Raw genomic sequence first — 16,550 nt, 5'->3', positions numbered from 1 at the left:
CTGAGAGCTGCAGTGCAGTAGAGAGTAGGCAGAAGAGAAACATTGTGTGATTCCAAAGGAAGGATGAATAGAGCAGAGTGACGGAGAAGCTGATATATTTCTCACTGACGCACACAAGAGGCTTTAAGACAGGAATGTGTGATCACTTATCAGTTCGAAGGAATGTGTGGGATGGGTGTGTGCATGTGTGTGTTGATAAAACATTTTAAAACAAGGTCATGATCTTTTCCCTCTAAATCAAGTAATTTAAATAAAATTGCCCCCAGGGCTCGATGTCATTTTGGAAATGTTTGCTTACGTCAGACGTGTCCATGTCAATTAGGCTCAAATAATATTGGATTTCCTCTGAGGGACTCTCACTAATCCTCTCAACTTTCCTCTTTCAGAAACCTCGAGCCAAACCCAGGCATTCCATCTCAAAACCCTGTGAAAGCAACTACTTCGGGGTGCCACTGGCCACTGTGGTCTCCCCTGAGAGGCCAATCCCAGTCTTCATCGAGAAGTGCATCCGCTTCATTGAAACGACCGGTAAGAATCTCTTATACTTTAAGTACTAAGGTGTACTCTGAGTATATTTAAAGTTATCCAGTTGTTCACAGCACAGGTTGTTGTTTCAGTCATTTCAATATATTTTTTTCCAGGTTTGTTTCTGTGTGATACCTGTCTCTTTTAATTACTCTCTTTTCATAAAATGTTTTAATTTTAATCCTCTTGCAATGTTGGCGGGTTTGTTTCATTCACCACTAAGATTGTCACAATATCGATCTCTCTTAAAATCCCACTCATTTTCCAGCATGTTAACATACAAGTGCACATGCATCCTTGCTCTCGGTTGTGTCTTCTCTGGTCTTTGTTAAGGTTTGGTAAATGGTTCCAGGGACGTTACCCAGTTTTGTTTTAATAACCTAAATGATGACAAAGGCTAAATTAAGTGTAGAAAAGTATTGTGCCTGTTTACATATCACATTACATAAATCTTTACCTATTATTTTGTATTACCTTGAGAGGGAGTCATTAGAGACGCATTCAGATAAATGGGGTGATAAGAAAAAACAAATAGGTCTATCATTAAGTATAATGTGAAAGTGTTTTACTTGAAATATTATATATTTAACCTTCTGTTTAGCGAACATGTCTTTCATTTGTTGCCTCCAACTATCTACAACCTCTTCTTCTCCTCTCCTCTCCTCTCCTCTCCTCTCCTCTCCTCTCCTCTCCTCTCCTCTCCTCTCCTCTCCTCTCCTCTCCTCTCCTCTCCTCTCCTCTCCTCTCCTCTCCTCTCCTCTTCCTCTCCTCTTCCTCTCCTCTCTGGGAGAGTACTGGGAACACAGATGTGGTATCATAGTCTCATCTAACCTTATTGCCCAGATGCCAGACCCCCTGCCAGGCTGTTCTTGTGTCCCACTGCCCCAGGACTGCCAGCTTGCCTCCCAACCTCTCCTCTCCTCTCCTCTCCTCTCCTCTCCTCTCCTCTCCTCTCCTCTCCTCTCCTCTCCTCTCCTCTCCTCTCCTCTCCTCTCCTCTCCTCTCCTCTCCTCTCCTCTCCTCTCCTCTCCTCTCCTCTCCTCTCCTCTCCTCTCCTCTCCTCTTCCTCTCCTCTTCCTCTCCTCTCTGGGAGAGTACTGGGAACACAGATGTGGTATCATAGTCTCATCTAACCTTATTGCCCAGATGCCAGACCCCCTGCCAGGCTGTTCTTGTGTCCCACTGCCCCAGGACTGCCAGCTTGCCTCCCAACCTCCCACCAGCTGTTCACAGGCGACTTAGTGCAGGGACAATACATGTGTATAGATATTTGTTCACATCCCCATAGTAAGGATATCTAACCCCACTAACAATTAACAGCTCAACCTTTTTATTAATTGGATATTTAAGTTTTTAATTTCCTTGAAACTCCTCTGGAAATCAAGAACAGCTTATACAGTCAACCCAACTACTGTAATCAAGTTGAAAGATCTGTCCTCTATTCATTTGACCAACATTAGTGGCAAGAAAAAGAAAGTGAGCCCTTGGGAATTATCACCACTTAGGCATTTAATTATCTCAGTATATAATAACTTAATCTAAGTTTACAATCAACAGCAAAAATTGTCTATGATTTGAGATTATTTGGTAGTAATGCTGAATGAAACATTTAGTTGAAAAAATATTGTGTCTCAAAATACTGGAATCAGACTAGAAAGTATTTATAACTGTGAAATGTAAATTCCCTATCGGATGCTAAAGGACGATGTTATTGACATGGTCCGTGGTTTGATTCCCAGCTTGTCCAGTTGGAACTCTTGTGAAGATACTGAACCCCAAATTTAGCTGCATGACTGTGTTTGTGAATTTGATCAATAAGACAAAAAATGCTCAATATAAGTCTATTTACAAGATTTCAGAGTTATTGGGTTTTTATCCTAAATGTTATTTATTGTGGTTAACAATACTTTAATACATCTAGGTAATGTTTAATTAAAATACCAACACTCTTTCCTTGAGATTCTCTTAATCAGCCTCCAGAGTTCAAAAAAGTGAGTTTGTCAACACACTGCTGTTGCTCACTGACGTGCCAATGCATTCCATTGTAATCTCTGTGCTGATAAAAGAGCATGTATTTGTGGATTACTGCAGCCGTTCAAAACATCCACCGCCTTCCTCAGTGTAGGAGTGTCGGGGCACAGCTCTAGATAACAAGGCATCACATTGGATTTCACCTCACCCGTTCACATGTTAACTGGAGCAGTCACGGCAGTTACTTCTGGATGAAGGAGAAAAACTGGTTGAATTTACGTCTGTACAAGCTGTGTGTGTGCGTGCGCACTTAAGATGAATGCGCTGCTCGTTCAGAGGTGCTTTTCCACTTTTTTACCCTCGCTCACTCTCTCAGTATTCCTCCTAATCCCATGTTTCCTCTCCCCTCCTCTCTCTGCGTGGTGTCCTTGTTTCTCCTGATCCGCCCATCCTTCTCTCTCTGTCTCTCCAAGTACCTTCACTTGTCACTTTTGATTACTCTCATCATCTTCCTAACCCATATTTCTATTTCTCCCCCGGTCCTATCCTCACCTTTCAATTCACTGTAATTTTATTTCCCCCCCTTCCTCTTGTCAGGATGTTGTGTGTGTGTTTTTAGCCAGGGGGTTGCCAGGTAATGTCCTACCCGATAGCTCCCTCTGTCCGATCAATATCACAACGTCGGAAATTGGATTAACGTTTAGGCTCATCTCTTTTCTATGGGTTTAACTTGTTCTTGTGAGTATGTGCGAGTATTACAGCCTCACACGGATCAACTGAGAATGTTTCCAGAACCGTATTGTTTACATGTATAGCAGAATGGCACACGTATACAGAGAATTACTAAGACTGGAAGGGGAAATGAGTTACAATGTCTTATTTAGTTTGGATTGTAGTGGCCGTAAGTCAGACTTTACTTATCCCGTATCTACGTCTACAATCTGTGCGTATAAAGACACACACAGGAAAAGACCACACAGCGCCGTCACTGTGTTTGTCACTTTAGTGTGAGCTGATAATGAGTGACGTCAAAAGGCTGACCCTAGACCAGCAGCTTTGACCTACATCCTTCCCTTTTCCCTTTACCTCAAACAGAAATACTCATGGTTAACTTAAACCCAAACGCAGTCTCCCACCTTACTTCTTTTATGTCAAAATGTCATTGATAATCCTCTTATAGTTAGTTCTTTCTTAACTTAACTTTCATTTTTTACACTAAAGAATGATACCATTGGACACAAATGTATATACTTATATATATATATATATATATAACATATATATATAATATATATATTGCGGCTTTCAGAGTTGCACTTATGTTTATAATTCTTCATGTTTATAGCACACAATGGAAGCCAAACTGAAAAAATAAGAATCAGAAAGAAAAAGATGTGTCATACACATAGACGACATAGAAGCTAACGCCCATTTAGAAAGACAACAGAGTTCAATATGTTTGGCGTTGAGGGCCAATGCAGATGTTGATATACTGTAAACAAAAACCCATGCTCCACCCCTCACCTGAACTCGCGTCTGAGCTGAGTTCTTAATATGTGTGTTATCTATGTTATGTTTTTCCCAAACCAGACTGGTATTTTGAACGCATTCGAAAACATAAACAATCCTGCAGTCCTGTTATTTTGGCTCTACATGCACAAACGTACTGAAGAAAAACTCAGAATTTCTGCTTTCTGCTTTTACATTTTTCTATTCAAACGTCGTCTTTGTTGCTTTTTTCATTCATGCGCCGTGGCTCTCTCCCTTTGTCCTGGAGTATAATAGGAGTGGCTTTGCTATTTTGTGTTATTTTCATGCATTCGGAGGTGGTAGAAAAGCAGCTTTATAAAAATCAATCCTTAGAGTGACTGCTGTTATCTCTCCTCGGCTCCCAGCGCGGTAGGCTCAGTGTGCTCTGCTCTAGGGTGCTGAGGTGATGACTGTGCGTTAGGGTGTGCAGGCATATCTACTGGCCTAAGGAGCCTCCATAGCGACGTAAAGGGCAGCACCCAGCGACTGCCTGTCTCCATGGTAAACTATGAAGTCAGCCTCTGGGCTGAACCCAGAGAAACGCTGGTGCCTGAGCTGGAGTGTTGTTAGACAGTAACGTGCCATCGGAGCGCAACTGCTTACTGCAGCAGCATTTATCGTTCTCTCCTAGTTTGTGGGATTGCAGGTTCTCAGGTGTGTTTTTGGCCCCTTGAGTGTTGCAGGAAGCATATGAGGATATATGCAAAAGTCTGATCAATGTAATGATCTAGCCTAAAATGCACTATAGTTAGTTAAGTTGTGTTTTTTCATCAGGGCTAGGGCAAGTAGAGGATGTAGAAGAAACATTTGTTTGTTGCAGGAAGTGCTCAGATTTACATTGACCTCAGGAAGTGCCCGTTCCTTGTTTGAACCCAGAGGAAGAGGATGCTGCCTCGCAGAGCTCACCTTTCTGGCGCTTCTTCCTCTGCTGCTCTTTCATTCTTTCCCCTCTTCCACAACCTCCGTCTTCAATACATTTTGTTGTTTCAAGCACAGTTCCTAGCCTCGTATATACCCCTCCTTATCTTAATCCCTTTATTTTTTCTCATTCCTTCTTTCATCAGTCTGACCCTGACTCCTATGCGTCCTCACACTCCCCCACTATCGCTCCTCATCCTTGGGTGCTTGTCCTATTTTCCCCCAATCTCCCTCACACTCTCTCTCCCCCACCGCTGCTACACTACTCCCCTCTCCCTATCTGTCCCATCCCTGTTTTCTTAGTGTCTGGCTAGAAAAGCTTTTGTGGATAATTGATTGGTAGAAGGAGGAGATCGATGCTGTATGCCTTGACTGAGAGCTCTCTCATTTCCTCCCTGCCTCTGCCTATCTCTCCCTCTTTTTCTGCCACTCCCTATCTCGCTCACCCGCTCTGGATTGCTCTTTGTCTCCCCGATTGCCAGCAAAATGTGTACGGAGAGGGAATCAAGGGTTGGGAGGTGAAATCTTATCTTTTTGTAAACTGGAAAAAAGTATTAATGAACCAAGATGAAGGGGGCATTCTCTCTCTCCTGTTATACACATGCCTTTCCTTTCAGTCACTGTCCTGCTGTGACCCGGTTGCTTGTGTTTTCCTTGGATGTATTTCTAAGATATACTACTAATGGGAAAACACAATCATTTTTTTCTCTATATCAGTAATAATACTCTGCAGCTGGTTGCTTGGTTACAGAAAATACTAAGAAGGAATAAAAAAACAACAGTAGTGAAAAATAATCAACAAAAGATGGAACTGTTCAGTTTACAACATTTTTCATTCACCACTGGTAGAACCCATCAGCAAGCAAATGCAGGTGAAAGTGTCATTGTTTCCAAACATCTCCGTTTTAAACCTGTCTATATAAAACACAGCCCTGGTGTTTCTCAAACTCCAGAAGAAGCCTTTCGAAAGTTCTCTGTTTTCGGCGCTTCAAAACTCTGGTGTCTGGACGCCATGGCACAACCGTAACAACACTGATTATTCTTAATACTAAAACTTGGGTGGATGTAGTCAACGTTTACTGCAAAATACTATCAAGTGCAGAATACAGCTTCAGCAAAATTCACTTATTCAATTCATGGGGTATGTACTAACATTGTATATGTACAGTAGGGTCCAATTGGTTTTAGAAAATGATGCAGGATGTGAGGAAATATTAGCTGAGATAATTGGTATTTATCAGTTCAACAAAAAGATCAGAACTGTATCACACGTGTCTGCACCTGCTGTTGAAACGTGAAGTGTCTGTAAATCTGCATGTTTCAAACAGGAGGTGAGATAAAGACAAACAGGGGAAAAACAGCTGACTGCAGCAGTCCTGCCCTTTTTTCTTGTTTTTTTGAGGTGACGAATACAGAGTTCCTGTTACATTCCTCTAATATTGATCTGTGAATTTGCTGCAGTATTCTTCATTGCTGTTTTATCAAGATTAGATGAATCAAAGTTATCTGTAAACCTCTCCATGTAGTGATAGTTCTCCTTTGTGTGTTTTCAGTATAGTACTGATTACATCTGCTTTTTCTAGTTACTTCGGCTCGGCTGCCATCAGTGTCTTAGACCCCGAGCTGCCCTTTACAGAATATTTTGCACCTCTAAATAGAAATTTGGTAATTGCCTATTACTAAAACTCAAAAATGGACATTTTGGTGTGGCTGCTTTTCGTCCTTGTTGTGACAATGAAGTGAACATGGATGCATTTTCTCTGTCTAAATGTCTCTGCCATGTCTAACTGAATAACCTCCAATGACTGAAGTTGTATAGGAAAATTACTCGGTCTCCACCATTCCCTTTTTTAATGTGTAAGGCACCAAGGTAGCCTCTGTTTGTCACAGTGCACTAGTGGGCTGTTAGCAGGCCTGCAGGAGTGCTTTATAGGTTTAATAAATAGTGCTAATACCGTGTTTAGATGGTAGGGGATGTGGGGAGAGGCTATTAGAGCAGCCCGCAGTGGCTCTCCTTTATCAGCCCCTCAGAGGGAATCTATTCACCTTGTAGTAAAAACACAGTTTCAGAAGAAGAATAAATACCTGATAATTGTGGCAAATTAAACAAATGGAGAAAAACACTAAGCTAATAACATCCCTCTCTCTGTCTCTCTCTCTCTCTCTTCCTCAGGCTTGAGCACAGAGGGAATCTACAGGGTCAGTGGGAACAAATCAGAGATGGAGAGCATGCAGCGGCAATTTGACCAAGGTGAGTTACTGTCTGTTCACAGGGCTCACACTTACTTTTCATCCTTGCTTCAAACATTCACAGACAGGCTGTGTGTGTGAATACAAGGCCACGAGTGTGTGTGTGTGTGTGTGTGTGTGTGCACATCTGCTTCTATCTATAACAAGTCGGGATCTCCTTAATTAACCGGGGAGCATTAATCCAACTGAGGGAATTGGCCTTCGCTTCCTTTTAGACTGCAGAACTGCCTCCTCAGTCATCTACCTGCTCCTGTGTGTGTGTGCATGCTCACACGTGTGCGTGTACCAAACCCCACGATGTGTGTCTCCATGTGTGTGTCTGTCTGGTGTGGGCAGTTAATTACCTCCAGATTGGTTTGGTTAATGAAGCATGTCGCTGTCGAGATAGATAGCAGAGCAAGATGGTCTGTGTGGATGTGTGTGAGGGCGTCCACGCCTGGTTGAGGTTAAATCCAGCTCAGGTAATCAGAACTGAAGCGCTGCGCTGAATCATTCTGAGCCCCGGGCCGACGGGACAAGACAATTACAGGTGAAGCTACAGCGCATGTGTCTCATAGCCGCACTGAAGATGGCACTTCATCAGTTCCCTGAAGATTCCGATAACGTATTACAGGAGGAAGCAGCATCAGAAGCTCTGCACTTTGGAACCTCTCAAAGTGGGAGCTCCTCTCAGACTGTGAAAGAAACTCTCAAACCTTATCTGTATTAGTTTTCTCTTTCTACACATTCTACCTTTGTGAGGCAAAATGTTATCAGGAAATTACTTTTTTAATTAAGTCGCTTGCTCACATACACGCACACACTCTTTCTACAAGAGTGGTGCTTAAGTGGTTTTGCTGTCTTTGGTTCTCTGAGCTGTTTCTTTTTGTGTTCCTTCTACTTTTATTTAGCCGCTTTAATTAATGAGAATGATCCAATAATGCGTCAGCAAAGATGATCACAGGCTCCCAGGTCAAGTTCGGTGGGATCAGTTTAGTCGTTTTTGCTTAATCCTGCAGTGAGTTTGAGTTCCCCTGTCCCTGACATGCATGGTTATTGCTTGTTTTCCATGATTACAAACAAATGTAAGCAGTCAGATGTAAGAAGATGTAAGAAGTCAGCCGGCACCTCAACACTACATGTACATTCACAATATCCTGTCCTGCACTCTGATTGGCTGTAGTTGTCGCAGAATTGATATTTAGCCTGCTAGAAATGTAGTTGGAGACTCTGTTGGTTGCAAAGTCTCTCAAATTGCATCTTTGAAGAGTTTACACATAGCAAAGGGCAACTGCTGATTGAACGCTGATTTGTCTCCGAACTGACTTTCAAAGCTTGTCTGACACTGAAAAATTGGGCTGAAAAGTGTGTGGTGTGATCTAGGCTTTAATGTTTTTTAATTATCCTGTTATTATATAAAAATCAACAAACATGAAAACAGTAAAGTAAACACTGTAAATATAGTTTTGCATTATAATACCTCTTCATATCATGATCAAGCACTTTTTCTGTAAAATCAATAACAAAACTGTTTCTGATTTTTGAAAATGTGACTACATACACATGTGATTACATACACATAATTATAGAATTGATTTATAAATCCTACAAAAGTTTGTTTTCTTTTCTTTTAAAAACTCCAGTGTTTTTTGCAATATTTTCTCATAAAACCCAGAGATATATAAGCAATACGTACCGCTGTCCCCAGGTTCAGACACACTACAACATAAAACACCAGAAGATATGACATAAAAGTCTAAGCAAGGAAAATAGAACGAGACATTTTTCTTTTTTTGTAAGTTTGAAACTTTATTATATTGGCAGAGTTTTGTTTCAGACTTCTGTCCTGAAATTCCTGAGAGGACATACAATTTAAAAAAAAGCTTTAATACCATTGGTATAGAGCAAACAATACAGCAGAGCTTCTGTGGCTTTTATTTCAGAGAGTGTTTATAAGATGTTTATTATCTCGACCTCTCTTGTATATTCATGTATGGATGTAACAGTGATGTGGGATTCAAACGTCCTTTTTCTTTTCCCAGACCACAACCTGGACCTGGTGGAGAAGGACTTCACCATCAACACAGTGGCCGGAGCCATGAAGGCCTTCTTCTCCGAGCTGCCGGACCCTCTGGTGCCCTACCACATGCAGGGAGAGCTGGTGGATGCCTTCAGTAAGTAGTGGGGCTCTGGTACGGCGGGGGGTGGGCGGGAGGACAGACGGTCTTCGGGCAGAGTTTGTCTTTAAAACCCGAGGCATTTTGGATTTTGCCCGAAATACTTTTTTCCATTCGTTGTAACTTTTCTTAAACATAACAAGCAAAAAGTCTTGCAAATCCAAATCCATCCATGGGGAGAATTGGATTTGCCACTCGCCCAGGAGCCGGAGGGAGGGAGTATAGAAAGAGAGGGTGGAGGAGGAGGCGGGGATGATTGCACATGATGGAGTGACACACCAGCGCTATGTATAACGTGGCTCTGAATGAAGTCATAAGAAAACGGTCATATTTGAGATAAATGACGGTTCTGCTGCACTCTGCACCGCCTCTCTTTTTCTTTTTGTGTCCTGTAATCTGTCGCAACGGAGATTGAAGGCGTAGCTCAGTCTTGCATCTCGCTGGAGAGATTTACCCACGGGCTGAAGGGTTGTTGATGCTCACCGAGCTCTGCGTGCGTGTGTGTGCTTGTATTTGTGTGTGTATGTGTGTGTGTTTAATGGCCGCAGTGAGACCCGTCAGCCGTGACGTAGCCCTGATAAAGCTCTTGCAGACTGTGTCGCAACAGAGGAAGAAGAGGAGAGAGTGAAAACGAATGTGGGGTGGAGTCCGAGATGAAGAAGCTTTCGAAGAAAACGGCAAATTGGGCTTTTTACTGTTTTCATTTATTTAATTATTTATGCTTTATTTATTTAACTGTTACCAGACTGGGAGGTGGGGAATGAGGGAGGTTCAGATGACACAGGGCTTGTGTGGATTTAGGTGGATGTTGTCATGGTGACATTACTTTAAATGAGCTGTAGGAAGTTGGGTTAAGTTTTGATTGCGGATGATGGATGAACAGCGGGAGGGAACCGGGCCCGTGTGAAGTCACTCCGCAGTAAATCTGTTTCTGATCCACACTGACCTCATTGTGGGAATACAAACTCAGATTCCCTGATTGTAAATCACATTTGGGATGTGGAGGAGAACATCTGCTGCTCTCGCCGCTGCCGCCGCCGCTGCTGCTCTCTGCCTCGCGCTCTCAGACACACAGGATGGACTGTGTTAGTGGGTGACGTCAGCTCCTCTGACTCACTCCTCGCTGCCATCAGGCTCAACACACCCAGTGCATGTGTGCATGTGTGTGTGTGTGTTGCTGTAGGACACTGTGATGGGTGAACGCCTGGTATGTTCCTCTGGAATGTGTAAAGTCTTTGTCTGATTTATTCATGATAACTGTAATATTAAGTCCTTTTGAGTGTGTGCGTGTGTGTGTGTGTGTCTTCGTCATTCAGTTGTGAGAATCTCTGGCGATTGTAGAATAAACTCCTGAGTCCTGTCCAGATCCTTTTGAGGGCTGAATCCAATTCCTCTCACTGTGATCTTCAAAATCTCCTCTTGGCCACTGCCCTCCCAATCCCCCTCTCATCTTTCCTTCACCCTTCATTCTCACTCCCTTGACATCTCTTCCTCAGATTCCCCCTAATCTTTACTTTCAGCCTCTTTTCTTCCCTCCTCTAACCTAACATCTCTCTCTCTCTCTCTCTTTCCACCATTCAGAGATCAACGATAGGGAGCAGCGCTTCCAGACGATGAAGGACATTCTGCGCCGCTTCCCCAAGGAGAATTACGAGGTCTTCAAATATGTCACCAGCCACTTGCTCAAGTGAGTGAATGCGGCGGGTCAGAGGCGGCCCCTGGCAGCCGCGCCGACTAAACCGCTGGTCAAGTGACCTCGCAGTGACATCATAGAAACTGGCACACAGACCATGTAGAGGTTGAGTCATGATCTGTGGTAATACAGTGGTTATTTAATATCCCTTTTGTAAGAGGATTTTTATGTTATGTTAGACCATCATTAGGTCCCAAGGTAACTCTGATGCGTCACTAGGAAAATAGACATCAGTAATTTTTTGCGTTTCTGTTCTGTATAATAAAGCATTTCCTTTATGTTTGTAAAATCAGCTACTGAGACAATATGTTTACAACAGAGCTGTCAGCTTTAATTAGATCTCCGGTATTGCTTCATCTTAAGATGTCCCAAGCTGAAAAGATTGTGAACCAATTGAATAAATTGTAGTTCATTATCTTGTTTTCAGAATTAAAGTCTGAACTTGGTGTGCAGAGATATTGAGGATAAGCACAAGAGGTGGATTCTTAGTCATAGTAGCATATTGCTGTGGGAGCAGCAGTGTAGGTCAGTGAGATCATGGTCCTCAGATGTGAACCCTTCTGACTCTGTTGATCTCCTTCACAAGTCCAAATAATAATGAAAACATTAATATAAAACTTTGCTTATTGTTTTTAGCAGGAAGTCTAGGACTGTTCTGGTTGTAGTTTCTCAAATGTGATTTTCTGTTCTTTAATTTGTATCTTTGTAAACTGACTAAACAAGATATATGATGACATCAGTTAGGACTTTGAAATGATCGGCAAATCAATTAATAATTGTTAATCGCAGCCCTACAGAACTCACCTGAGGGATTTTATTACAAATCTGGAGAGTACTGAATTACGGCCAATTCATTCCTCTTTTTGCTTTCTCTGTTTGTCAGGGTGAGTCAGAACAACAAGTCGAACCTGATGACCAGTGAGAACCTGTCCATCTGTTTCTGGCCCACACTGATGAGACCAGACTTCACCACCATGGACGCCCTGACCGCCACCCGCATCTACCAGACACTGATCGAGAGCTTCATCCACCAGTGCATGTACTTCTTCTACAACCAGCCGCTGGCCGATGGCCTCCCCGGCTCCCCCACCTCCTCCTACTCCTCGGGAGGAACCTCGGCGTACTCCAGCATGGCTGGAGGCTACTCATCCTCGCCGACTCCGTCCCCGGCTCCCTACGTCCTCCCTGCCACGCCTCCTGTCATCCCCCACTACGGCCCTCCTCTCCATCATCACCACCACCACCACCATCATCACCAGACCCCACCCCACTCCCCGCCTGCTACTCCTCAGTCCCCCATCCCAGCCCTGCTGCCACCCTCCCTGCACCCCCACCACCCCCATACGGAACAACACACGCTGTGAACCAGGGATCAAGGGAAAGAGAAGAAGAAAAAAACTAAGAAGAGGACAGGATTCAGAGAGGTTCAAAGGTTCAAAATAAGATATCTTGAAATTTGGGAAGGAACTGAAGAGGACGTATTGAAAGGAGGACAGGAGAAGTTGGGAGACTTTGAGTGAGATGCAGTATGTACAGGGAGAAACCTACATGTTTGGGAGAAGAAGAGGAGTTTGAGCCTCCGTTGCTTTTAGAAAAAATGGACACACACACAAGACCGAAAAGGGGAACAGTGCAGAGCCTCTGAACCGGCTGTATGATCTTTCTCTTCCCCGTCGCCACTTGTATCCCTTTGTCTCTCTCCTTGCCTTATACCAACACACAAACACACTAATGAAGAGGGAGACGTTGCCAGTCACTGTTAATCGGACTCAGGGAGGGACTCGGAAGTAAAGTGCAAAATGGGGAATGTGAAATCTGTAATGTTGGGATTGCTACACTACACTACACACGCACACACACACAGTGGCCAGTGTGCCTCCGACAACCATTCTCCTCAATTCCCGAGTCTGTGATTGTGCTAGGAAATTTGGAATTCTTTTTAATTTTATTTTTGCAAGCGGACCCACCTGCTGTACCTACCTGGAGGCCGTGGCTGGGAGTGTAGCAGAGCGCGAGTCGTGGACGTGTTTATTTCACCACTGTACAGAGAAGACTTTAGCAAGAAACATGTGTTACTACTCACCCGGCAGGATGTTCTGTCCTCTGCGACTCACACATTCCTATCCGTCAACCCCTCACACACACAAACACACACACACACACACACACACGGACAAAATCAGTCTCAGTCGAGGCAGCATGCCAAGCACAGAAAGAAAAAAAAACTCAACCAACAGGATCTGCTGGGCAGCAAATCGGAGCAAAGGATTATGGGTGCTCTTACACCCGTGGCATTCTGGGAAGGTTCCTTCCTTCCTCCTGATTGCTATCGCTCTATCTTTATTTGATCTTTGACCTCATGCCCTGAGTTTTGAAACAAACAAAGTAAACGGCTAAAAAAAGTGGATTTCATAATTCTACGTTCACATTCCCAAGTGTATTTTTTTTACATTTGAGAAAATTCACTTGAACCTGAGCCTCATCTGTCAATGAACGGCCTTGTGGGTAAGCGTCTGGCTGTCTGACGATCCATTTGTGTGAGCTGATGTCCATGAACTTTTTCTTTCACCTGAATTTCCCTACATGAGGAGAATAGTGGGAATAATTCCAGTGTCGGACTTCACCTGTCATGTTGCTTCTCTTACGGTGGTTTGACGCGCGAGTCGGTCGGTGCAGTTTTCGTAGTGAGGACCTTGTTCAAAAAGCACTTTTCTGAGCACTTTGAAGGCACATTTTAAATTGGAGCTGCCGAGACATGACAGCCACCATTCACTTTATATTGTCAGTCCACTCGACCCTCCCTGTCTCTCTCTCTCTTTCACCATCTCCCTTTCTCTCTTGGAGCACACCACTGACATCTAGAGGAAGAAATGGGTATTGCAGCCATAACCTCACTTCCACTACTGCATGGGCGTAGCACCATTTTCAAACTGGTTGTTGTAGCATCAGATTCTCTCATTAGGTGCAGTTGTCAAGATGCATTGTAATGTTTTATTTCGGCTAGAAAAAAATTAACATTAGAACTCAAGAGTGTAAATAAAAGAGGAACAGCAGTTTATAAATTGGGCACAGATCAGATGAGATTCCATAGATTCAGGCTCTGTAGCCACAAAGCATCCGGCCACAGAGCAGCTGGTCAGACATGCAGCGGGTGAAATTGCCTCTCTCTCTTTTTTGATGGTCAGTGTCCGCTTTCCCCCGTGGCAGCCAAAGCAAGTCAGGTGTTTATAAACGGTGTGTGGCTCCTCCTCGTCCTTTGAGATTAAGGAGGTGATGATTTACAAGATGTAGCACCACAGGCCAGAACGCAAGAGCCGGGCGCGAGACTCGACCCGAGACAGGTGGGAGGCTTTTTATTCTTGGAAGTAACTGGCAGCCGTCGCTCCAGGTACCAGCGACATTCTCTTAACAACACAGCGCTGCGCCTGTGGAGAAGAGACTCGAGGACTCGAAATATAATTTGCAAGAGTGTAACCACTACACCACCCCCCCACCCCCCTCCTGCTAGTCAGTCCCTGTCTGTGTGAGACAGTTGGGTCAGAACAGACAGTCCATTCATCTGTCTGCATGACTGGAGTGGAGCATCACAGAATTCCTCGGCCCGGCTTGCTGTTACCGTAGAAACCAGCGAGATGGGGCTCGAGCAGAATTGCTGAGCCTTCATCTAAGCTTTTGAAGTGTGTGTTTGTGTGTGTGTGTGTGTTGTTTGCATGAGCTGGAGAAAGAGTTCTCATGTGAACATACATGTGTTAACGTTAAGCAGATGCTCACCAAGGTCACTCCTGTTTGACACTGAAATGCGTGTCTCCACAGATTCTCCTGTCTGGCTGAAACGAGAGAGAAAAAAAACCTTTTAACCAATCACTGAACTCTAAAAGGAGCTTTTATCAGTCTACACTACCTATTTACCTTGTGTGTCTGTGTTTGTGAGTGTCTGTGTTTAAAGGGTGAATGTTTAAAGGGGTCTGAGCTAACGTGCAAACACGCTGTGCTTGGCTCACGGCCACGAGCCCGATCGGCACAGACGTGAAGGATGCAGCTCTCATCGCGGTCATCACCCCGGTGGCTGTGTCACCCTGTTAGCTCGTCCAGATTATACACACTGAGCCTCAGAGACGAGGGGCAGAGTGAGGTGGAGGGGGGGGGGGGGCGGCAAACGGGTGAATGGGATCATTATTTGGGAGACGGAGGGAGGAAGCAGGGGTGACCACTGGTACTTGTGTGCGAACGTCGGCCAGTGGCGTTCCCCGTGTATATCAATGTGTTAATACTGAACTGACTGTGAGGCAGCCAAAGACTGTGGAAAAAAGGGTCAAGGGAGCGATGGGAAGCAAAGTGACAGTTTTGAAGAACAATTGAATTTTAAAAAAAAAATGTGACTGGTTCAGAGATAATATGTGGCTGCATTGCTTTTCTTTCTTTCCTTCTTTTTTTGCAACAATGGTGACAGATGTCTGTTAATTTAAAATGAGAAACAAGCAAAACTATATTCAAATGGTTGTTTATTGGTATGTTAGGGGGTTCTAACACTTTGCCCTTTAGTCAGTGGTGATAGAAAAAAAAAAGTTTCTTTTTATGTTTTATTTTAATAATTAAATAATACAAAGCATTTTTTAACTATTTCTTTGTGAACGACTGAGAGACCAGCCCAGTATAGTGCATGATTTCTTCCCGAGCAAAGGAAGAGGGCTCCACCACTCTCACTATTTAAAGAGATGATAAAAAAAAAAAATATTAAGAAATGATGGGGTGGGTGGGGGGGAAGAAAATATGAAAAAAAAAAAGAAGTACTGTAAAATGAAAAGATAACAAACAAAAAAACTGTCATTATTTGCTGAGTATGGTAATTTGTCTAAAATGGGAATGGTGTATACAGCAAGGCCTTATGTGATCTGTATCATAGTTAATAAATCAAATCTTGTAAAACTCCTGCTTTTCTCGTCTCATTGATTTACTGCTGACTCGTGGAACACATGAAATCCTGAGCAAGTTTCTGCAGTAAAGACCTCCAGTTTGATGATTTACATCTATTCTCCTTATGTGTTCAGACATCATTCAGACTTTACTGTGTTTAATTTTAAATGGAAATAAATTTTGCATTTCTTTTCCTCATCATTCTACACAAACCTTTGATTACTGCCAAATGAGCTTCTATAAAGTATTGTACTTTTATAAAAGACTTTTTTTTTATCTTTAAAAACATGCTTTCACTTTGTCATTATTTGCTAAATTTAAATTATAAATTTGTACAGTTGCTTTACAAAGAGTGAAGTGGTCCAGAGTCTTTCAGAGGTCACTGGAAGCCGTTCAGGGTTCTAGCCTTGCTCAAGGACAGGAAGCATTTTGCGATTTCTACATACTTTACATTCATCTATCATCTATACCACTTCAATTGTAAGGGTCGGAAGGGGGATCTGGGTTCAATTCTAGCTGACCTACACCAACAAACCACCATTCACTTTCAGTTCATTTACAGTCTCTGATCAGCTAACTCCAATCTGCGTGTC

General features: G+C 43.3%; 1 protein-coding gene across 1 annotated transcript in view; it reads left to right on the top strand.

Moving 5' to 3' along the window:
* arhgap35a (Rho GTPase activating protein 35a) overlaps positions 1 to 15,788 on the top strand; it is a 66,493-nt gene extending 50,705 nt beyond the window's left edge. The window contains exons 3-7 of the mRNA XM_061073564.1: positions 387 to 528; positions 7,118 to 7,195; positions 9,216 to 9,347; positions 10,932 to 11,037; positions 11,927 to 15,788. Of these exons, the coding sequence (XP_060929547.1) occupies positions 387 to 528; positions 7,118 to 7,195; positions 9,216 to 9,347; positions 10,932 to 11,037; positions 11,927 to 12,407 (939 nt within the window). The 3' untranslated portion in view covers positions 12,408 to 15,788. The remainder of the gene's footprint in view (positions 1 to 386; positions 529 to 7,117; positions 7,196 to 9,215; positions 9,348 to 10,931; positions 11,038 to 11,926) is intronic.
* Positions 15,789 to 16,550: the final 762 nt, after the last annotated feature.

Source organism: Limanda limanda, chromosome 6 (assembly GCF_963576545.1).
Source record: "Limanda limanda chromosome 6, fLimLim1.1, whole genome shotgun sequence".
Taxonomy (NCBI): domain Eukaryota; kingdom Metazoa; phylum Chordata; class Actinopteri; order Pleuronectiformes; family Pleuronectidae; genus Limanda; species Limanda limanda.
This window is presented reverse-complemented; position numbering and strand designations above follow the sequence as displayed.